General features: G+C 38.2%; 1 protein-coding gene across 3 annotated transcripts in view; it reads right to left on the reverse strand.

Moving 5' to 3' along the window:
• Positions 1-25,444, reverse strand: part of BICD1 (BICD cargo adaptor 1) — a 212,160-nt gene that overhangs the window by 94,490 nt on the left and 92,226 nt on the right. For all 3 annotated transcript variants that reach the window (XM_087442586.1, XM_087442584.1, XM_087442585.1), the window contains exon 2: positions 24,872-25,084. In XM_087442586.1, the coding sequence (XP_087298712.1) occupies positions 24,872-25,084 (213 nt within the window). The remainder of the gene's footprint in view (positions 1-24,871; positions 25,085-25,444) is intronic.

Consider the following 25,444-nt stretch of genomic DNA (forward strand, 5'->3'; position numbering starts at 1 on the left):
GTATTCAATTAGTCTGCCATCATTGCCCTATGGTTTCACCATCTGTTAAAATTAGCTAAACGATAAATATGCATTGCAAATTGCACAATGTTTTCTAGATAGTCATCTTATTATATCACAATGCAATAATAATAAAGACATCTAACCTGTGTCTCTGGCATCCTTCCAGTTGTTTTATATGTATTGCCTTTTATCCTCACAATAACCCCACTGAGGTAGGCACTATTATTACGCCTATTTCTCTGAGGCACAAAGGAGTTACTTGCCCCAAATCCACACAGCTAATGAGTGATGAAACCCAGATTTGAACAGAAACAGGGTAACTGCAGAGTGCACGACCTTAACCACTTAATGCTGTGCTCAATATAGTCAAGAAAGTTCGACTCAATGTCTAAACAGAATTTCTTTGTGATTAATGCAGTGCAGGACAAGCTTTAGTTTTAGTGCTCCTTTTAGCATAGCAGATCTAGGGCTGTGGAATTAACATAATAATATGCTTTTTGGTCTTTTCATTCCAAAAGCTCAGCCTCTCCATTGTATAGGCTCTCCCAACATCCTTTTCTTGTGTCTATTTGATCTTAAGGAATGGGTCACTAATCAGTACAGTCTGGTACACCAAACTTGACAGTATCTATTATTAAATTCCTTTTATTTCTTTTACAAGTCTCTGTTGTGGGACCCATGCTTCAACATTCCTGGGAACCAAAGTTGTGCTACAATAAAATCACTTGCAAATTATTTGTATTATCAAACCATACAGGAAGACATTTGTACATAAAAATGAACAAAATACAATAATGGAACAACTTTAGTTCAATGCTGCCAATTAACCAAATAAATTTTAAAATACTAAAAAACAAACCAACAAACAAAACTTCATCTGCTGTTCGGGGGCTGCTCCCCTGGCTTAGCGGTTAAGTGCACTCGCTCCGCTACTGGCAGCCTGAGTTCGGATCGCGGGCACGCACCGACGCACCGCTTCTCCGGCCATGCTGAGGCCGCGTCCCACATACAGCAACTAGAAGAATGTGCAGCTTTGACATACAACTATCTACTGGGGCTTTAGGGAGAAAAAGGGGGGCGGGGAAAGGAGGAGGATTGGCAATAGATGTTAGCCCAGAGCCGGTCTTCCTCAGCAAAAAGAGGATTGGCATGGATGTTAGCTCAGGGCTGATCTTCCTCACACACACACACAAAAAAACAAAAAACAAAAAAAACCCCCACTTCATTTGCAGGGCTCCTGAAGCCCTTGGAGATCTCTAAGAAAACACTCCCAAACCTGTAGCATTTTAAGCTAGATTCATTTGAATATTGTCAGGGACACCCGGGAAACAGAGGAATATGCCCTCTCTAGCCATAATGTGGTGTACCACATTCCTCTATGAAAATCAAATCAGAAACTCTCTTGTCTCTTGTTTTAACTCTAGGTGAGAGAGGAAGAGAGAAGAGGAAAGACACATTCACAGACAAATCAATACATTACTTTAAAGTAGATTTACATACGGTTAACCAAAGTATAGAATCAACTAAACTATTTCAAAGAACCCATATATAGAACATATTTTATAAACAAAGGGGACTACATCAAACTAAAAAGCTTCTGCACAGCAAAGGAAAACATCAACAGAACGAAAAGATAACCCACCAACTGGGAGAAAATATTTGTAAATCATATATCTGATAAGGGGTTAATTTCCAAAATACATACATTTTGTATCATACAACTCAACAAAAAAACAAACAACCTGATCAAAAAATGGGCAGAGGGTATGAACAGACATTTTTCCAAAGAAGATATACAGATGGCCAACAGGCACATGAAAAGACGTTCAACATCACTAATTATTAGGGAAATGCATATCAAAACTACAATGAGATATCACCTCACACCCATCAAAATGGCTATAATTAAAAAGACAAGAAATAACAAGTGTTGGAGAGGATGTGGAGAAAAGGGAACCATCATACACTGCTGGTAGGAATGCAAACTGGTGCAGCCACTATGGAAAACATGGAGATTTCTCGAAAAATTGAAAATAGAACTACCATATGATCAAGCTATTCCGCTACTGGGTATTTATCCAAAGAACATGAAAACACTAATTCGAAAAGATATATGCAGCCCTGTGTTCATCGCAGCATTATTCACAATAGCCAAGACTTGGAAGCAACCCAAGTGCCCATTGACAGATCAACGGGTAAAGAAGATGTTGTGTATATATATATCTCACATGGAAAACTACAATGGAATACTACTCAGCCATAAAAAATGATGAAATTGTGCCATTTGCGACAACATGGATGGATCCTGAGAGTATTATACTAAGTGAAATAAGTCAGACAGAGAAAGACAAATACCGTATGATTTCATTCATATGTGGAAGACAAAAAAACAAACATACACATAGATATGGAGAACAGATTGGTGGTTACCAGAGAGGAAGGGGGTGGGGGGAGGGCCAAAGGAGTAAAAGGGCACATATGTATGGTGATGGATGGAAAACAGGCTTGGTGGTGGACATGATGCAGACTACACAAAAAGCCAAAATATACTGATGTACACCTGAAATTTACACAATGTTATAAATCAATGTGACCTCAATTAAAAAAAAAAAAACTCATAGAAAAATAAAGTTCTAAACTGTATCCAAAAAAAAAAGAACATATTTTGTTTTAAAGAGACCCCTATACACATCAGCCTTCTTGCCAGTTAAGTCCAGGCTCACCTTTCCATGTCAGGTCTGCTCCCCAGGGCACTAGGAAGTTTGCTTGTTCAACTCTCTTTTTTTGGCCAGCTGTTACCATACTCAACCTAACCCATCTGGGGTTTCTTTCCCTAAAGACATAACATACGGGTTCCTCAGCTTCCCAGTTCCCCTCAAATCCCACCTGCACACCATCCCTACCCTATCCTAACTTAGAGTTCTTAACATCTGTACAAGAGTCTTTTTTGTTTTTCATTTTAAGGTGTCCATCTTTACGCACATTAGGAAAGCAGATCTCACCTGCTCAAAGACTTCACTCTTGCAATTATCCCTCCTACCTCTCTCCTTCATTACCAATTTCTCCTTCTTTAAAGATCATCAGTTTACCAACACACATCTCCCATTGAAATAAGCCACCACCACAGCAGAAACTTATAACAAAGAAAACAAAAACAATAACAACATCCCCATCCCTCTGCTGCCTTTTACGGCAAAATCCTGAAATGAATTGTTTATACCTGCCAGCTCCATTTCTTCACATTCTCTCTGCAGGCCTACTCTACTCAGGCCTTGGTTCCTTCCACCCCAGGGAAATCTCTCTTGCCAAGGTCATCAGCAATCTCCATCTTGCCAAATCTAATAATCGATTCTTAGCTTCATCTTACTCATACAGTTCATGTCTTCCTTTCGGAAACACGTTTATCTCTAGGATTCAGTCTCCTTTAACGGCTCCTCCGTTTCTTCACTGATTTCTGTATATTGGAGTGTCTGAGGTCGGATTCTTGGACATCTTCTCCTGTCACTCCATAGGGGATTGCATCTGGACTCATGGGGCTCATGGCTTTAAATGTTATCTATTCACTGATAACTCCTTTATCTGGCCTCGGCCTCTACCTTGATCTCCAGACTTGTGTATCCAATTATTTTCTTCTTCTTGTCTTCTCCACTTGGAGATCTAATACACATCTCAAACCAAACATGATCAAAACAGAACTCTTGATGTCATCTCCCACCAACACATCAACCCAGTCCCTCTATGAGGATTTCCCATTTTATAACATGACATGACATTATAATTATGTTTATGGTCCCTCTCACTCACTTGAATGTAAGTTTCATGAGAACAAGGATTTTGTATTATTTCTTGCTATATCTCCAGTGCCTAGAGCAGTATCTGGCAAACAGAAGGTGTTCAATAAACATTTAATGAATGCAGAATAGTGAGAGAAGGAAAGTAAAAACAATAACACTGTAGTAAAAAGCTACAAATGTCAAATAACTATAAAGATGCTTTCTTAATAGTTCTTCCTAATCAGTAGAAAAGTGCACATTGTTTTAGAATGGTTTGGTGGAAATTTGCCATATTATTATAGTGTTACTTCTGGAGGTAGAGATAATCAATTCTTTTCCTCTTTAGTGACTAGTTCCTTCCATCATTCTCCTACTTATCAGGTGATCCTGAGAAGGAGGAAATAAGTATGAACTAATAGGCCATTCCAGTGTCCCTAGACTCAAAAGTATTATTTACATCTTTACATTACTCACCAATAGGCAGTTGTTTTTCCAGTCCAAACATTCCTTCTATTCTACACTGGAAAATCAAGTTAGGCAACATTCCATAACTTTCTCTTGTGACTTAAAAATAAAATCAGACCACTGGGTATTTTTAACACTCCCTTTCCCGCACTTGCCTCTCTGCCAGCAAAAGTCTTTACATCTACTGGAGAGAGAACTGGAAGCAATGTTGGCTGTTCCTTTGGTGTCCTGATTCTAAGACTGAAGTCCAGTGATTACCATGTTCATCTCCAGCTCTGGAAACTGGAATTAGACCTTCTCAGAGAATTTAACAAAATCAGGGCTTTGTGACATTCTTTAAACAACTCTTAAACTTAACAGGAGCCAGGTTAAAGTTAGGCACATCTTATCTACTGTAGTTCATATTTCTTGATAAGAAAAGCTGAGGGATGCTTTTTCTTTCCAGATGTTAATCGTGCTTCAACCCAATACTCAAATCCTTAAAATGCCTGTGGTGCCAAGCTGTGATTTCATCCGTTTTTTTCTTAAACTACTGTTTATTGGGCACTTATCCTATACACTATTCCAAGAGCTTCGCACTATCTCATTTAATCCTCAAAGTATCTCTATATGGCAATATATTATGCTCATCTAACAGATTAAGAAACTGAGGCAGCACTCAGGGCCATGGCCAAAGTCCATGTCTGATTCCCGATACTATGCTTTAACCATACGGCCTCTTTTGCTTTCTTTGTCCCTGCTGATGATTTGCATTATATTATCATTTGTATTTTATTATTATTATTTATAACCTCTGCTTAAAATGTTTTGAGGCCATTTATAATAAGCTGTGTATACATAATAAAGTGGTTAAAATGAAATAGGAAATTTTAGAAAATGAAAAAGAGAAGAAGCAAATGTCTTTGAGAAGAATGACCACAAGCATTAACGTGATGTGGCTGTTAGGACTAAGAAGTGAGACCTCTTGTGCCAACACGACTGAGTTATTTGTTCCAGGGAAACTTTGCCCAGGGCAGATAAGACTGTAAACCGATAATTCAATTCACTGTTTGCTTTAGGAAAATCAGTTGATCTTAGACAACAGACTACTCACCTGGGCAAATAGTCACACACCAAACAGCAGCATCTTGACCAGGTCTCAGGTAGTCACTTTAACTCAGCTTTAAACTGAGCTCTGATTCCCAGCAAACAAGTGAAAAAGGAAACACATAGAGTCACTCAACTCTAGTTATCTGATTTAAAAAAACACCATGAGACATTCACAAGAAATACATTTCTTCACTATTATTTTTATCCCTATTGTACAGATGAAGAAACTGAGGCTTAGAAAGATTATGAGATTTAGACAAGATTCCACTGAAAGTAAGTAGTGGGGCCTGAATTTGAACTCAACTCTTATCTGACCTCTGAGTCCATATTTTTAAACATTACATCATTCTGCTGTTACGAGCGTACAGCTTTCTAATACTTTATGTCAAGAGAAGGCTAAAAGTTAAGAAAAAATGGAGGAGTTGGCAGACTGCACAGCCCCTGGGCCACGGCCCTTGACTATCTGTCAGTTGGGTTTTTGACAGGACTAGAATAACAAATAGGCAATTGTAGGTAACCCTGTCTGACGACAGCCTCGAATATTCTGTGTTGCAGATTGAAGGGAGATGCACATGCTTTGGGTACCAGGCAAGCAGGTGGCAAGGCTGACATTCCACTAAAAATGATGAAAACCCTGCTGTGATGATTTGATTGGATGTAGGGGTCATCTTATTTGCATAAAGGGGAAGGGCAAAGAGGGACACGGGGTCAAATGGTCCTTAAGAAGAGCTCTGTCATACTGAGCACCTATTAGCAGAAAAAAAAATTAGACTGGAAAATTCTATAAGTAGGCATTATTAGCCCTCTATTTCAAATACAAAAGAATCTTAGTATTGATTTTTGCAATGTCTGGTTGTGAATATCATTAGTTTCCATGTTTCATTTTATAGAATACATATGAAAGCAATAGTTTTAATTTTGGAACAGTTGACAGAGAACAATTCTTTCCTGTGGACAATTGAACTAATGATTTCCTAAAGCCACTCTAGAAGAAATACTAAATCAGCACAGTTTCAAAAAAAAAAGAAAAAAAAAGGAAGCCTCAGCCTGTCTTCCAAACTGTTCTACCTATCAACAATCCAGGCATACTGATAATCTAAAAACTGAATCAGACCGCTTAGATATGAATTAAAAATGAAAGTGCACCAAGATAATTGAAACAGAAGAAAAAATAAGAGGAAGACAGTACTAGTAAACTTGAAACACATTGTTACATGGCAATAATTACCAAGTGAATCCCAGGCATAAGCATAGGAAGAGAGAATAACAGACTAGGACAGAAATAAGAGAGAAGAGACAGAAATACGAAAGACAGGATAGAAAAACAGAATACAGTGAAGACAATAAAGTAGGTGTCCTTTTGGAAAAGAAAACATAAGTGTTTTTAAGAAAGGAATCAGTTTTACTTAAAGGGAAATCATGAAGAAAATCACTCAGACCAAAAAATGCTTTATTTATTCAGAAACTATGTGTGTAATAACCTTCTCAGACCTGATAAGAAATCTGAAGACTACTGAATATTGAGGAAGCAGAAAGCTAATCAAAACCAACCGCTGACCAATCAGACTGGAGGAAATAAGATTAAAGTTGACTATATACCTGTGTTTTTCTGTTATTCAAAGTAAAAATATTGAGACTGTTATCAGAAACGTAAACCCTTAACGCCAGGACTTACGCCAATTCTAAAGGCTTGTAAATCATGTTTTAAAAAACTATGTCAAATCACAAAAGTTGTATATTGTAGGAAATAGTAATAATGTACTAAATATGTCTATTTTTCTTTACTTGAACTGAAAATGACTTTACCAACAGTTCTCTCATTTCTTTTGTTTTCCAACACTATAAAAATATTCTGTTTTTTTGAGGGGGGATTGTAATTTACTCTGATTCTCCCAGGTTAAGCCGTTTATGATAAATTTGAATAAAAAGTATAGATAAGAATTTAGTATTCTTATTAAAGAGGGCACGATGCTGAAACGGTGTTAGGACATTTAGCTATTTAGGGGAAGATTTTTAATATAAATTCTCACATTGTTCCACCTACCAAACTGAATCTCACATAGATTAAAGCATTAAATGTAAAAATTAAACCATAAAAACTGACAGGAACAAGCATTAAATTGTTACAGTTTTGGAGAAGGGTGAATGGCAAAAGAAGGAAGAAAAAACATTCTATGCTTAAAACCACTAAAAGGAATCTCATAGGAAACAAGCAGTAGATTTAAAAACAGAACTGCAAAAACTTCAGTGTGTCAAAAGGAAAATAAAAAGGCAAATAACAAACTCGGGGAGATACTCGTAGCAAATGATTAAGAAAAACCAATAATTTCTTGAAGCACGTTAAACAATAGAAACACTAAGACCTAATAAATAAATGTGCAAAAATTTAAGGAATAGAAATTTTCCTTAATTAATGAATTAACTTATTCATTAATTATTCCACAAGTTAATGAAAGCGGCAAATTTCTCACTCATCCATTTGTTCTTTTTTCTGGCTGTCTATTACTTGTCAAGCTCTGTGCTGGGATACACTGATGAGCAATGTAAACCATGTCCCTACCCCTCTATGACCTAACAAATTAATACCAAAATGGCACTATTCACCTACTAAATTAGCAACCTGAAAGAGTTATAAAGCTTAACGCGAGCCAGGGTTCAGCAAAACGGGAATTCTTTGCTATTACTAATGGGAGCATAAATTGCTTTAATACTTAGAAAAGCAATACAGCTATATGTATGATCTCAAAAAAAAACAAAAAAGTACTGTACTATTTGATCCAGTACTACTTCTGGAATACTATCCTTAAGAAATAATTCTAAAGACATTTAAAAAATATATGCAAACAGCAATGAAATAATACAAAGGCTAACACCAACTCAGTGCTAACCATGTGCCAGGTGCTAGTCTAAGTGTGTCACATGGAAAGATTCATTTAATCCTCACAACAGCCCAGGAGGTAGATATTGTTATTGTTCCCACTTAATAGATAACAATATTGAGGCCCAGAGAGGATAATTCACTTGACTAAGGTTACTCAGCTAATATGTGCATCACCAGTGTTAAACCCTGGCAAATATGGTGATGAATACACTGGCAAAATCTGTACTTACCTCTAAAAAAGAAATCCAAAACTTCTGACTTCAATTATTTGCAAAGTGTTAAGTAATACACTTGTAAGAGATTTTACTTAATACAATTTTTCTTTTGTGCATCTGCTTTATCCAACATGAAAGGTTATATTGCTAGGCTTCAATAAAATTTCCCTGTAATCCAGTTAAACAAAAAGAAAGATTAAGATGCCCAGATCCTATCAACCCAAGAATAACAACTGTTTTTAGCCTGTGATTTGGTGGAATGTGTTAGGGAAAGTCTGTCTCCAAGAGCAGGTGGAGCAGAGCACCAAGAATCTAGTTAGACTTCCCAAGAATTCTTGTTTAATTCAACCTCCATAATCCTGACTTGACTCTGCGTTTCAGATAGAAGTACAACTCAGAGATTGTTAATAGAGAACTGATCCATTTCAAGGCCATCTAAGATATCCATTACAATAAACAAAGAAGAACTTGGCATTAATCTTGAATTAATAACACTTCTCTTAGGCTGGAGAGCCAAGTGTGCCCACTGGATGTTTCCCAGAGGGCACTAACCAGGCTGTGTACCTGAAGGATGTCAGGCAGGTGTTTCCCGCTTTAATTCAGGCAACTGTCCTGAGATAAATAGCCCAGGGGAAGAGAAGGGCCTTCCAGTACTAGAATTAATCATATATTCATTTTATCCCCCTGAACAGTCTAATAAAGGCAGACCTTGCCTTACACGTGCTGGCATTTCCAGCAGTGTTTGGCACAGCATTTGCACACAGTAGGTGCTTAAAAGAATGGTCATTCCTGAAGGAGAAATTTTGCGGCAAATTAAAATACAGCACCGAATTTCCATTTCTCTTTGCCACAGTCTGAAAAATTGTGGTTACATATGACTACCTGCATGTATACCTTGAAAGCACTTGCCAACTCAATAGTATTTCAATCGGAAGCTTAATGGTGGATTTGCCAATCACAATAAGAGTTAGGTAATAACATTGTCTGACCTTGGAGTGACTCATTGCCCTTGTCTGCTGAATGGCCCCAGCAGAAAGGGTGATGCAAAATAAATGGATGGATGAGTACACCGCAATAAGATGACCATCGCCAAATCCACTTTTATGAATTAATTTTAAACTATCTTCTCTCTCTGTTCTAATGGCAAGTGCCCCAAGTAGATTAAGGTATAATAAATAATTGATTACTAGCCAAAGTTATGTATTTATTATCTTTTATTCTCCTTTCTTTTTTTCTTTCTTTCTTAATGGTATAGAATGTGCATTTCCAATAGGGGGTGGTATCACTCCTGTGGTAGGCTGAATAATGTCCCCCTCAACCCCGCCCCAAAGATATCCAGGTCCTAATCGCTGGAACTTGTGGATGTTACCTTATACGGAAACAGAGACTTTGCAGACGGGATTAAGTTAAGGATTTTGAGATGGAGAGATTATCCTGGATAATCTGGGTAGACCCTAGGTGTAATCACAGTGTCTTTATAAGAGGGAGGCAAAGGAAGATTTGACACAGAAGAAGGCAATGTGATACTGAAACAAGACATTACTTACGCTGCTGGCTTTGAAAGATGGAGAAAGAGGCCGTGAGCCAATGAATGCAAGGAATGCAGTTCTAGAAGCTACAAAAGGGTGGAAGCTGGAAGAGGAAATGTACACTCCTCTAGCGCCACCACAGGGAGTATAGCCCTTCCAACACCTTGACTTTAGCCCAATAACCTGCAGACTTATTTAGAACTTTAAGAGACTGCAATAAACAAAAAATTAAAAAAAAAAAAAAAAGAACTTTAAGAGAATAAGTCTGTGCTGTTTGAAGCCACCAAATTTGAAGTACTTTGTTACAGCAGCCATAGAAAATTAATACAGCCCCCAAGGGGGTGAAAATCTGTCCGTGGGGAAACAAAAAAAATCTTAGATATTACAATGGTTTGTGATCCTCCCAAACCCAACTCTACCCTACAAAATTCTATTCCTCAGTATTTAATTTTGTGGCAATTAGACAAAAATGTCTAAAAAGTCTCCTCAAGGAGATGACAATGAAAAAAAGGTTGTGAAACAACATTTCATTGGCAAGCACTACCAATGCAAGATTGATTCAAATAATGATGCAAGATTCTTATTACTCTTAAGGCACAGTTTCATTATCATTAATAGTTGGGGGCAAGAGGGGTGTTGTTATCCTGAGGGGTTCTTTTACATCTTTCATTCTAACAATTGAGTTTGTCACCCAGAAAAAGTCTGCTGGTCATGTCGTTGTACAGGTAGCCAAATCTCTACCTCATTGTTTAAAAACAATTGTGGGAGTATATTGTGTGCCAAAATCCATCAGGAAGTACATTTTGATATTCTAGATTTCTTTAATGTAACGCAGGTGGTGAGGTTTTTGTATATTGTGATTGCCTCAGAAGAGATGTTTAGTCACAATTCTGCTTTTTGAAAAATTGTTATGGTGAAACCAAAACTATCAGACTATTATTTCTTTTTTTTTTTTTTTAAAGATTTTATTTTATTTATTTTCCCCCCCAAAGCCCCAGTAGATAGTTGTATGTCATAGCTGCACATCCTTCTAGTTGTTGTATGTGGGACTCGGCCTCAGGATGGACGGAGAAGTGGTGCCTCGGTGCGCACCCGGATCCGAACCCGGGCCACCAGCATCAGAGCGCGCGCACTTAACCACCAAGCCACGGGGCCGGCCCAGACTATTATTTCTAAATCTAAGTATTTTTAAAATTCTTGAACAAGTGATGATGAGGAAGCTAGTTAAGAAGGTAATCAATGTATAGCCTTTCTTATGTCATATATAGTATTTATGGGATGCATATATTAATTGAAAGTTCAAGTTTGGGTCTATTAATACATTTAGTATGATTGGTCTACAATATTTATTTTTAAAAAATATCTTTGTTGATTAAGCATTAAAAAGTATAATTCAAGAGATATATCAAAATTCATTATATCACTAAGCTCACTCATTAATTTGCTGCTGCCTTGCTCTAGTATAAGTTTCCTGTAACCTTCAAGAAATTAAGTTCTGAGTAGACTCAGGTATCTTTGATTGTTAGATTAAGCTATAAATTCCCTTAGGAGAATTAAATGGCTGAACAGAATCTTAATCAGGCTAGACCTGCCAGCTAGGATGTTCTTTGGAAATAGGGGTCAAGATGTAAAAAAAGATGAAAGTTGTCCACTAAGCATTCCAGCTGAAATGCTGATTGTGCTTTACCATTCCTTCCACCCAGTCTGCCCAGGGAGCAAAACCTGAGCTCGGGGTGGGAGAAAAAGTTTGAAACTCAATCGAGCTATTTTTAGTCCAAGAATCAATGTGTACAAAATGGATTGTCCACAGATCTTTATTCTTCGGTTCCAAGAGGTGGAAAACTGGTGTTTGACCCTGTTCACAAGATATGACAGGGAAGGGAGGACGGAAGGAAGGAGGAAGGATGCAGGAAGGAAGGGAAGGAGGACAGAGAGGAAGGAAATCTATCTATCTATATATATGTTAATATATACGTTATATATATACTCTACATATAGTGTATACATATACAATCCATATATATATATGCTAAATATATACAATACCAGTTCTACATTTAAAAAAGTAGACTGCCTTTCCCCACTTATTATTTTTAAATGATAGAAAGATAACTGATAAAAACTTAATTACCTTTAAAAAAAAGTAAAGAGACAATGCAAGATTGCTTTAAAAACAGACTTTTTATTTTACTATGTCAGCTCCAGAGTTACCATTTTTACAGCATGCCCTGAGCAATGCTCTCTCACCATTTCTAACTTTAGTTTGAACTTGCTTGCAATTTCCCATTTAATTCTCCATTTGGTACTGGGTTTAATGACTGCCTATTACACAGGAAGTTGATGTAACTGTCACATCAGGCCAGAAGTTTACGCCTCTTCTCATTGTCTAATGCAAAAAGGAAGGAGTCACAAACAAAAATGGTACTATTTTGAAGCTGTTTCCAAATGATGTCTAACATCCGGATGTTGGAAATATTTACATATGCTTCATTTCTGAAGTTTCTCCCCCAAATTTTTGGGATTATGGAGATGTAGTTCCTTACTGCCTCCTCAAAATAACCTCGAAAATGTTAAAGGTATTTTTGAATAAAGATTAACTGACATCATTTTGAGAACTAGTCAAAACCTGTTGTATTAGTTCTCATTGACAAATATAATAACCCAACTTTCCAAATCATGGAAAAAAAAATATTTCCACTCCTTAAAAAGAGAAATTAAATGTATATGCTCCTGACAACAATGCATGCATTTTAATCGATAGCCACTGACTCTAAGAGCATATGGAATTACAGAAGGCATCAGGATGATTTTACAGATATGTATAATGGACGTCCTCCCTTGCCTTAATGGAAACCTGACTCTCCCTTGGGGACTGTGTTTCTCCTGAAACCATCTCAAGCGCTGGTCTGGAAGTGGAAAGGGTGCCCCTTTTGCTCTACATGGCTGCTTTCAGAACATTCTCCCTCCCTCCTCCCCTAAAACTCCTCTGCTTTAAATTTCATGTCATCATGAGATTTTTTTTTTTAAGCTGGTAAATGTGTATTTTTTAAAAACAAATTAACAGCAACTTCCACTAGGGCAAGGTAGTGGCAGCAGGGTGGGCATAGACCCTGTACACTGTCCACTATTTGGCATTGCTGCAGTCACCTCCAAACACCAATTCCTTCCCCCTCATTTCTCTAAGATGTTAGCTTCTGGCTGGTTGTCATACCTCTAGAACTTCTGGTCTTAACTCCAGACATTCCCAATCTGCACACAGATTCCTGGAATTCCTCCACTTGAAGGACCTTCTCCTGCTTCAGCCTCTCATTCCTATGCTCATACCTTGGTGACTCACTCTGCCAAGTGATTATCTCACCACTTCTCTCTCCTCAAACCCACAATGCCTCCCCCATCTTCCCACTCAGCTGTTGGCCTCGCTTCCCGCTTCAGTGAGAAAGACTGCAAAGACTCTCTTCATTCACACCTGCCAATGTACCAGCATCTGCACCCACATACTCCACATTCCCAGGCATCACCGTAGATGAAACTTCCTTGCTCCTTGCCAACTGCAATCCCTCCATTTTGCACCAGGTCCCATCCCCCTCTCTTTCACTCAAGGAAATCAAATGCTCTAGGTATTCTCCTCTTACGTCATTAAATTTTCCCTCTCTACTGGGTCACACCCATCAGCAATCAGCATTCACATATGCTGTTATTTTTTTCATCTTAAAAAAAAAGAACAAAACCCAACGACTTTCTCTTGAGCCCATTTCATCTCCTAGCTACTACCTCATTTCTTTGTCCTCTTTGCAAACAAAAAGTTGCCTCTATTCTCTGTCTCCAATTCTTCTCCTTTTATTCTCTCTTAAACGTACTCTAATCAGGCTTTGCTCCCACCACTCCACAGAAACTTCTCTCGCTGAGGTGACCAGTGATCCCATGTTGCTAAACCCAACAGTCAGTTCAGTTTCCTCATCTTGTCTGACCTATCAGCAGCATTTGCACTGTTGATCAGTTCCTTCGTAGCTAACACTTTCTTCATTTGACTTCCAGGAACCATTCCCTCTTTATTTATTTATTTATTTTGTGAGAAAGATCGGCCCTGAGCTAACATCTGCCAATCCTCCTCTTTTTTTTTTTTTTTTTTTTGCTGAGGAAGACTGGCCTTGGGCCAACATCCATGCCCATCTTCCTCCACTTTACATGGGATGCTGCCAAAGCATGGCTCGCCAAGCGGTGTGTTGGTGTGTGTCCGGGATCCGAACCGGCAAACTCCAGGCTGCCGCAGCGGAGCGCACGCACTTAACTGCTTGTGCCACCGGGCCAGCCCCCTTCTTTATTTTCTTTCTACCTCACTAACAATTATTTTTAGTTTCCCTTCTTGTCCCCACCCTCTCAGTCCTCAGATGGCCCAGGGCTCAGTGCTTGGATCCCTTCTCTTTTCTATCTACACTTCTGGCCTTGGTGATCTCACTGATATGCTTTAAATAGCATTCATCTGCTGATAATTCCAAAATTTGTATTTCTATCCCCAGATCTCTCTCCCAGATTCTAGGCCCTCATCTCCACTACCCATTCAACATCTACACTTGGAGGTCTAATCAAAATTTAAAACTTAACATGTCTAAAACTTAACTTCTGATCTTGATCATCTGAAGCGTTCCCCATCTCAATCGATGATAGTTACATTTTTCAAGTCAGTCAAGCTAGAAACCTTGGACTGGAGTCATCTTTTCTCCTCCTTATCTCTTATTCTCTATATCCAATCCATTAGAAAGTCATGTTGGCTTCACTCTCAAAATATACTAAGAGTATGACTTCTTTTCAACACTTCCACCTATCATCCTGGCCCAAACCACCATCTTCTAACATCTGGATGACTGCAATCACCTCCTACTCTTTTCCTTGCCTCCTTAGAGTCATGTCACCCCTTTGCTCAACACTTTCCAAATAACTCCCATTTCACTCAAAGTAAAAGCCAAAATCCTTTCAATAGTCTATATGGCCCCACATGATTTGGCTTCCTGTTATCTCTCTGATGTCATCATGACAGGGTGGTATTAGCAAACAGACAGACACATAGATCAATAGAACAGAATAGAGAGTCTAGAAATAGACCCCCAAAATAGGGCCAATTGGTTTTGACAAAGGTGCAAAGGTAATTCAATGAAGAAAGAATAGACTTTTCAACAAATGGGGGTGGAACAACTGAACATTTGTATGCCAAAAAAATGAACCTCAACTTAAACCTCACACCTTATACAAAAATTAACTCAAAATGGATCACAGATCTAAATTTAAAACTATTAGCCTTTAGATGAAAATGTAGGAGAAAATCTTCCTGACGTGGGGATGGAGAAGGTTTCCTAAATCTGATATCAAAAGCATGATACATTTTTTTTGTTTTATTATTTTTTTATTGAGTTATAATTGACATGGAACATTAGTTATACTAGTTTCAGGTGTACAATATAATGATTTTATATTTGTATATATTGTGAAAAGATCACCACAATTAATTCTAGTTAACATTATCACCATAGAGAGTTACAGAATTTTTTGGTGTGTGTGATGAGAACTTCTAAGATCTTCTCTCTTAGCAACTTTCAAATATGCAATACAGTATTATTAGCTATAGTCACCATGCTCTACATTACATCCCCAGGACTTATTTATGTTATAACTGAAAGTTTGTTCCTTTTGACTCTCTTCACCCATGTCACCCACCCACTATGCCCCAATAAAATTTTTTTTGATACATTAGACTTCATTGAAATGAAAAACGTTGTGCTCTGCAAAAGACACTTTAAAGACAATGAAAAGACAAGCCAAATACTAGGAGAAAATAATTGCAAATCACATCTCTGACAAAAGTCTTGTATCCAGAATATATAAAGAATTCTCAAAACTCACCTAAGAAAAGAAACAACACAATTAAAAAATGGGCAAAAGAGGCTGGCCCAGTGGTGTAGTGGTTAAGTTCGCGGGCTCTGCTTCAGCAGCTCAGGGTTCACCGGTTCGGATCCCAGGTGTGGACCTGCGCACCGCTCATCAAGCCATGCTGTGGCGGTGTTCCATATAAAGTAGAGGAAGATGGGCATGGATGTTAGCCCAGGGCCAATCTTCCTCAGCAAAAATGAGCAGGATTGGCAACAGATGTTAGCTCAGGGCTAATCTTCCACACACAGAAAAGGGGGGGCGAGGGCAGAAATCCTGAACAGCAACTTTACCAAGGAAAATATATGGAAGGCAAATAAGCACATGAAAAGATGTTTAATATTATTAGCCATCAGGGAAATGCAAACTAAAACCATGATAAGATACCACTGCACACCTATTAGAATGGCTAAAATAAAAAACACTAATAATATCAAGTGCTGGAAAGAATGAAAGGAAATTAGAACTCTTCCACATTGCTAGTGGAAATGCAAAATGGTGTAGCCACTCTAGAAAAGTTAAATATACACTTAGCATCTGACCAAGAATTCCCACCATCCTAGTTATTTACCCTAGAGAAATGAAAACTTATGTTCACACAAAAACATAAATGTACATAAATGTATATAGCAGCTCTATTTGTAATTGCCAAAGTCTGAAAATAACCCAGATGTTCTTTAATAGGTGAATCAATGAAAAAAACCTGTAGTATATCCATACAGTGGAATACTATTTGGCAATAAAAAGGAACAAACTATTGATAATATGCAACAAATCATGCTGAGAGAAAGGACCTAATCTCACAAGGTTACATACTGTATGACTCCATTTATATGATATTCCCCTAAAGACAAAACTATAGTGATAGATAACAGATGATTGGTTATAAGAAATTGGAGTGGGGGAGGGTAGGACTACAAAGGAGTCGCAGAGCACAGGGGAGGTTTTTGGGGTGATGAAACTGTTCTGCATCCTCATTGTGGTTGTGGTTACATGAATCTAATACGTATTAAAATTCACAGAATTGTACACCAAAAAAAAAAAAATTCTATGGGCCTATAATTTAAAACTAACCCTACAAACCTATTTATGTAACTTATCTTTCCCAAATGCACAATCAAATCTCAATTATTCAAAGGTGAATTGTCTGCATATTGTTATTAAACTTTGCTTTCAAATTCCTGATGTTAATAGGGAGGAGTATTTGTTTACTGCAGCTCAGCAAGCGTTAGAAAGAATAGCTTTTCCACCAAAAGAAATATCTCTTTCCAGTGGAATCAATAAACTAATAGGCAGCCGCTAACATGGTTAAGAGCGGGAACTCTAGAGTCAGATTGCCGGGTTTAGGAGGCCACTTGACTACTTGCTGGACAAGATGTTTAGTCTCTCTTTGCCTCATCTGTAAAGGGACAAAGAAAGATAGGAAACAGGTAGAAACAGTGCATGCCTTGCAAGCTTGTTGAGAGAATTAAATGAGACGATGAACATGAAGTGCCGAGTATCAGGCTTGGCACGTGGTATGCTCTCATAAGGGATATATTATGATATCATTTTATTGATTATTTATTAGTTATTTAAACCAATTAAAAACAGTGACAATTCTTCACTGTTTGGTGCTTTGCATCATTCCAGAGAGGTGTGAGGTCCATTCCCCACAAGTAAGGAGAGCTGGAGAGAAACTGTGACATGCCATGGAAAGAGACAGCTTTCCTGCTCTTCCCAAGGCATGCCTTGACAGAATGGTAAAATCATCACGCAGCTGGAAGCGTCAGTTTCATCCAGCTATGTGTAAACAGAGCTCCCAATGACTAATTATTCAGCCAGAAACATCGGGAGACTATAAGAAAAGCTTTGTTATTATTGGATGCATTAATAAAACAGCTTAATCTTTTCTCCATGATTTGGGTCATCAGTAAGCACATTGGGGGCTGTACTGAGAACAATGCAGTGACCCTTCCAAGAACCAGCCAGGTATGAGAGGCTGTTTACACTGATAAGAAGAGCACGCAGACAGCTCTCCTCTTTCAACCTACTGGCCTTTCAATATGTGTTGTTTCCTCTTGTAGCGTCAGAATGTCAGCCATTACTCCTCCCTACTGTCAGAAGGTGCCGGGGCCTCTCCCTTGACTCCAATCCATCTTGCTAATTTATTGTCTCTGTCTTGCTGGGTGTGAATAAGTCTGATTACCTAATTTTGAAACAGTAAATAACACTTACATAGTCTTCTATTTCTTATATAGCACTTTCACGAAAAATATCTCATTTTATCCTCATAAAAATCATGGGGAGTAGAATAGGTGTTATTATAATGTTTATATGTGAACTAGGAAGTTTAATCACACAACTGGTAAAATGGTTGAGTTAGGACCTGAATTCAGATTTCTGATTTCTAATTCCACACTATTACCAAACCACCCATTTATAAAATAGAAGCAAATCCATTTTTAAAAAGTAGCTGAGGGCTCTCCTTTGAATAAAGTGAATATGTGCTGATGGCTGAGGTCCATGGCATCTAATCTGGCTGTTTAGATGATGTTTTCCACTTAGTCACAGCAGGTACCACCTATTGTAGTTTTAATGAGAGACTAAGATGAGCGTAATATTACCATACAAAATGTCATATGTTGTCTTAGTCCATAAGAGCTGCTATAACAAAATATCATAGACTAGGTGGCTTAAACAACAAACATTTATTTCTCACAGTTCTGGAGGCTGGGAAGTCCAAGATCAAGGTGCCGCCAGATTCAGTGTCAGGTCAAGGCCCGCTTCCTGGTTTCCTGGTTCCACAGATGGCCATCTTCTTGCTGTGTCTTCACACGGCAGAAGAGGCAAGGGAGCTCTCTGAGGTCCCTTTTATAAGGGCGCTAATCCCATTCATAAGGGCTCCACTCTTCTGACCGAATCACCTCCCAAAAGCCCCACCTCCAAATACCATTACATTGGGGATTAGGTTTCAAAACATGAACGTTAGGGGCACACTATAGTATATGTTGTCTAAAACGCAGCTCACTCTCTATTTTCATAGATACTAAAGAGTAGAAGGAAATGGTTTCTAAACACATTTAGTTGTTCTAACACTGAAAACAACCACTCATCATTGAATTTTTGTTCACTGATGTTTCCTAAGCATCCACGCATCTGGCTCATAGTAACCACGGAAGAGACCTCTGTTGAATGAATGAATGTATGACCATGAAGTAGAAAACCCAAAAAGATGAAAACCCAAAGATGAGAAACTCAAAACCTAGGTCCAATAGTTCAAATTTTCAAGGATTTCCATCAGGGGTAAGGACAGTAAATAATCTCATGGTTTTAAAAGGCAGACACGCATTTTTAAGAGACACTGGATGTAAGTCTAAGAAGGTAAGGCATCCTGAAACCACATCACATGAGGAAGTACAAATGGATCTAGATGTGTTTAGTCTGAAAAAGAGAAGACAAGATAGTTCTTTCCAAATATTTGAAACTGTTGGGCATGGGCTAAAACTGTCCAGTGGAATACGAAACTAAAAAATGTATTCTCTGTAGATCCAAAGGCTAGAAATATGGCCAGCTGGTGAAAATTATGGGGAGTCAACTTTGCAGTGAACAAAAAAGAGCAGTTTAATAATTAGAGCTGCCAAGCAACAGGATGGGCAGCCTTGGGAGGGAGCTAGAAGACCAGGAACAGTAATTTAGCATATTCGTTGTACCAGGCATTTGACATAGGATCTGTACATTAGTATTATCATCTCCATGTTGTAAGAAAAGTAAAGCTTAGAGAACAAAAGTAGCTTGTCCAATATCACACAGTTGATAAGTGGCACAGCTGGAATTCAAGCCCAGGGGTAGCTAACTCCCAAAGCACGCACTTTCAGTTCAATTCAACTCAACAAATATTACTTTTTAATGTCTGCTTTTGGCTAGGCACTGTGCTGGGTGCTGGGGGTCCAAAAATAAATGACAGACAAAACACAGTCCCTTCCTTGAAAGAGCTCACAGTTTATCTTCTCCATAGTCCTGGAAGTGTCTAAGTTTACACGGCCATCCAGGGATATTGGAGAAGAATTATTGACCTGGGAGTAATCTTTACCAAATAATCACTAAGGTGCCTTCACGCCCTAAAAGTTTATAGATGCGGACTCTTTATGATGGAATAGATGTATTCCTAAAATGTTGGCATAATAATAGATTTCTGGAAATTAAGCCACTGGTGTATCATGAAATTTGGTTGTATACTCCAAGGAGGGAAAAAATGGAGCTTCAAATGTAATAAAAATCATATGGATTAAGCAGCTTTTAAAATATAAAATGGCCAGGGCCAACCTTGGTGGTCTAGTGGTAAAGTTCAGTGCACTCCGCTTCGGTGGCCCAGGTTCAGTTCCTGGGCGTGGACCTATACTGCTCTATTAGTGGCCATGCTGTGCTGGCAGCCCACATACTAAAAAATAGAGGAAGATTGGCATGGATGTTAGCTCAGGGGGAATCTTCCTCAGCAAAAAATAAATAAATAAATAAATAATAAAGTGGCCATCTCCTAAGAAAATGTTACCAAGTTACAAATTTAGCTACTGTACTAAAGCTTCATATATTGTGCCAGAAATTTCATTAGCTTGAGGCAAGATTTGGAAGAGAAAAATGTGCTCTTGGCAGCTACAGTGACATGCCTAAGAAAATCTAGATCAAAGCCAGTTTTCCTGGGTTCAAATCCCGGCTTGTCACTTATTACCCATGTGCTTTGGACAAATTACTTGACCTCTCTGTGATTTACATATCCCATCAGTAAAATGGGATGATATAATAATAAGACCCACCTCAATAGAGCTGTTATAAGGAGTTAGCAAGTTAAACCATGTAAAGAATTTAGCAGTGTCTGGCACACTGTCTGGCAATCAACAGATGTTAAATTATTTGCACTTTAAAGTACAGGCTTAATCTCTACTAAAGTCAATAATCCATTTTGTAATTCCAATCTTCTGCATTCCACCTGCAGGGGTCTATGTTCTGTGACAACTCTTTTTTATATATACACTAATTTTGGTTAGGAATACTGGTATAATTGCATTGTATGGTTTGTAAATAGTGCAGTAAATTCTGACATCTTACTAACAATTGAAAGTATTCAGTAGTATTAAAAGTTTCATTATCCTATTTTATGATGTAATCAATGTGGATTTTAACTTAATTTAGTACAAAGTAAGTGGTCAAAAAATACTGTCCAAATAAACCTATTTAGGCTGTCTTCTAGTATGTTAGACCTCAGGTTGGAGACAGAAAAATGAAATCCAAACTTGTTTACTATATATTTGCTTAGGCACTACAGTAACCTATCTGTTCTCTGTAAGCTCTTACCAAAATGATGCTGGTCAAGGCAACCCAAGGATTTACCCTCCTCTTTGTTTATTACTCGCCCTGTAGGACTCTCTCCTAATTTGGTTAAGATTAACTCCTAATTTGGTTCTTTGATTTGGGTGATTTTTTTTTCTTTATATTCCCTGTACTTTAAAAAATTATTTAAAGTAGTCCACCATTCAAGACATATATAGAATAAGACTGATTAAAATGTTTAAAAATGAGAAGAATTATATGAAAAAAATCTAGGTGTGTTTTTACAGATAAACATAGTGCTAAATCTTCTTAACAACCAAAGCAGAAATAAAAATATACTGTAATTCCTACTGCCAGATTCATATGTCAATAGAAAGAATTTTCAAGGTAATAAATTCAAAGAAGTATTTATCTAATGTTTCTTTAACCTAAGAATATGGATCTATATATTAAGTGATATCTTCAACAATATTTTTATGGAAGATGCAGAAAATTATTAATGGTAACAGTTTATGTTTATTATGTATTTACTGTATACTAAAAAAATCTTTGACAAATACCATGAATATAATTCTAAAACTTTTAGCAGAGCTAAGACGAGAATATTGATTTCCTAACACCTAATTCAGAAATTTTCCAATCTTTTCCACTATACTATCCTATACCTATCACATATGGAAGAGAATTTGACCTTAGAATTACACACACACACATACATTTGCACAGGTATGTGTGCAAACATGTATAAAGCTTCCATAATACACACACCACAAATATACCTCTGCCAGTACCAACAATCTTACTGAAATAAGAGATGAGTCCTTTCAGCAAATAAAGATGATTCCCTTAATCAAATTATTAAATTCTCACAGCATCTGTCAAGCTGATGATTTACTACATTTTGTGTTCGTTACCCTTGTCTATTTCTCATGCTCACTCAGGTCATGATTTTTTTATTTCATGATTTCTCTTCCAAACACTATGCATCAGTCAATGCCCAGAGTACAAAAAAAATAAATAAAACTGAGCCTACAATAAAAACAAATCTGAGATTTCAATTTAACACCAGCCATCAAAAGTCTGTATCAACATCCCAAAAAATAGAATTTATTCCTTTTCCCCTTTTACAAATGTACTCAGCTCTAAATGCTAATAATAGTTTTATTAGGAACATTAAAACATGAGGCCTGGATGAAAAACGCAGGCCTGCAGGGTGAAGTAATACAACTAGCTTTCAGCCCATCAGAAGGAACATCAACAAATACATTGTTGACACACTTAGAAAATCGGGAAACTGACAACCTGTTCTTTTCTTCTTTTAGTTACCTGACAAACCTGAATGAATATACTCATAAGCTAAATTGCATTAAGCTATTTTAGATTAAAAAATATACACCTTTGGATTAACAAGTTATTCTTTTAGTGCAAATCAACTACTGAAAATGCATAGATATCGAAGGATTATAACCAAGTAATTCATTCAACAATTTTCCAAATTATGAGCCTATGATACTCCCTTCCCCAGCTTTGGGCCAGCCAAAAAGTCTAAATTAGTGGTTCTTAAAGTGTGGTCTCCAGAACAGCACCCACAGCATCACCTGCTGTGAACTTGTTAGAAATGCAAATTCTTGGGTTCCACCTAGACCTACTGAATCAGCATCTCTGGGGGTGGGGCCCAGGACTACTGTTTTGATGAGTTCTCTTGGTGATTCTGATGCTTACTCAAATTGGAGAACTGATCTGAATGAAGGGCTCCTCAAATTTTTTTTTCCCTTGGTGCCTCAGTTCATTCCTAATTTACATCCTCATTCTTAATTACCAACTCCTGCTGCTCATCATAAATCTACTCATTGGAAACTGCACTCACGCATGGTGTATGTAAGTAAGGATGCTCCATCATTCACCACCGTCTTGCCTCAACAGAAAAACATTTGTGGATTCTCTGCCCTTTCCTCAACCTTTGCTGTTCTTTCCTTAGCTGTAGCTACTGCACACAGTGGGGATGGGTGGCTTTCAGAGGATCCATCCAATTGGCAATCAAGACTGCTTGACTCATTGGTCACAGTTATTCTCCACTAATCACTTGCATGTATGTGCCCATGGCCCTCGTGTTGCCCGTGTCACAGCCCCTCTGCCAACCTGTCATGTGAACCTGCTGCTCATGGCTGCTGAGTTGCCCCCCTGTGGATGTTTGAGGCCTTGCTTAATCCAGGATGGTGGCCTATGGCACGACATGACCTTGGGTCTACTCTGTAGTGGATGCCTGTCTCACAGAGAAGCCTGGGGTTGGACGGGTGAACGGCAATTCCTTAGGGGGTGGAGGGTCTGGTTCTCCAAAGGGTAAGCTGGTGATGGCCAAAACCCAGCACATACAGATGCATCAAATAAAGAACTAGAGCAGCTTTGTTTTTTTTTTTTTTTTTTTTTTTTTTTTTTTTTAAAGATTTTATTTATTTTATTTTTTCCCCCCAAAGCCCCAGCGGACAGTTGTATGTCGTAGCTGCACATCCTTCTAGTTGCTGTATGCGGGACTCGGCCCCAGGATGAACGGAGAAGTGGTGCCGCGATGCGCACCCGGGATCCGAACCCGGGCCACCAGCACCGCAGCGCGCGCACTTAACCACCAAGCCACAGGGCCGGCCCAAGCAGCAGCTTTGTTTTTAACAGGCATTTGCATTGGAGGGAAATGAGGCAGGGCATCCTGAAAACTGTCTCATGTTCTTCTCTGTACCCAACACTGACTTCCACTTGGTTGCCTCCTTTTTCTGTCTCTAGAAGTGGTAATGCTGTATTTGGGCGTGTTCAAAGATAATGAGCTGGGTAAAGCAGAAACTTTACTTTCCCTATTCATTTAGTTCATCATAATATGGACATGTGTAAATGTAAATAACTGATTAAATTCCAATAAATTTTGGACAACATATCTCATAATAATGAAACTCTATTTGTAGTACGTCATTAATTTCAAGATAACAATATCAGTGGATTACTTCTATTTCACAATACTGAATAATTTTTTCATCCTACCTTTTTCCATTACTAAAACCCTCAATTAATAAGTTCACTTGGTAGCAGGCCTGGCACATGATGCTGCTCCGGGAAAGCTGAAGGGAAATGGTGAGTCCAGTAGAGACCCAGGGACTGAAGAAGGCTCCCTGACCTAAGTCATACCAGTTATAATTTGCTGCCTTCTCTACAACCAGAAAAACAGTTTATGGTTCTGCCCTGCCAGACTCTAAGACCCTTCAGAACACTCCCCTGGGGGCTCATTCCCCAGCGAGAAGAGTCCTGAGCAACCACTACTGTCATTTTGAATTAGTGCTGACACAGAGCATCACAGCCAACCATCCTTCTCCACATTGTTTTAAAACAGGTAAAGCAGGAGGAAGCACTAAGGTCACTATATTTTTTAAACATCTTTGCAGAAATTGCAAGGCCAATTCCCAAGGACTCAATAAATAAAGACTTGAATTCTCAACAAACAATAAAAGAGGGAAAAGCTCATCTGAGAACATGCTGTTATTTCACTAAAAAAGCAGAAAAATTGCAAGCATCAGTATTACGTGCTTCTTATTTAATACAGCTCCTCTCATTAAAGAAAAAGCTTTATTCCTCTCTCCTAGAGAGAATTTTATCTTACTTCTCGCTCCCACAAATCTCTCGCAGGGAATGTGTTTGTTGTTTGTTTACCTCCTTCAGATCCTGCACCACGGCCGTGAGCCGCTCATTTTCTGCCTGAACGTTCGTAACTACAGCCCGGCTCTGCTTCAGTTCGTTCTGCATCTCCAGGATCTTCCCCAGATAGTAAGCTTCTTTCGATGCTGACTCCTGCAGAAGCGTTTCCTCCCGAGTCTCTCCATCCTCAGCAACTTTCCGGTGGATGGAGAAGGACTGCCCAAAGGCCTGCAGAGTAAAAGAAAAAAGAGTGCACAATGAAATGCACCAGAGCACGATCAAACAGACTTGGAAATATTTTGCTTCACTTTGTTTGCAAGAAAAGCTATTTGACAAGACCTCCAGAAGAAAAAAATACATATTTTATATAATAGTCTAGCAGCTCTCATTGATGCTTGAAATAATTCAAATTCGATTAATAAGGAGAAAAAATTTTAAAATATCTTGCTAAAAATATATATAATGGGGTTAAAGAACCTGAAAAACATTGCTGTTTGCTTTATGTTACTATTATTTAGACAAATTCTATTAAGGAATAGACAGTTCAGTGTTAATGAGCTCATCAAAATTCATGTTGTCATTTTCATT

The sequence above is a fragment of the Ceratotherium simum genome, chromosome 17, assembly GCF_057802395.1.
Source record: "Ceratotherium simum simum isolate JZ-2026a chromosome 17, ASM5780239v1, whole genome shotgun sequence".
Lineage (NCBI taxonomy): Eukaryota > Metazoa > Chordata > Mammalia > Perissodactyla > Rhinocerotidae > Ceratotherium > Ceratotherium simum.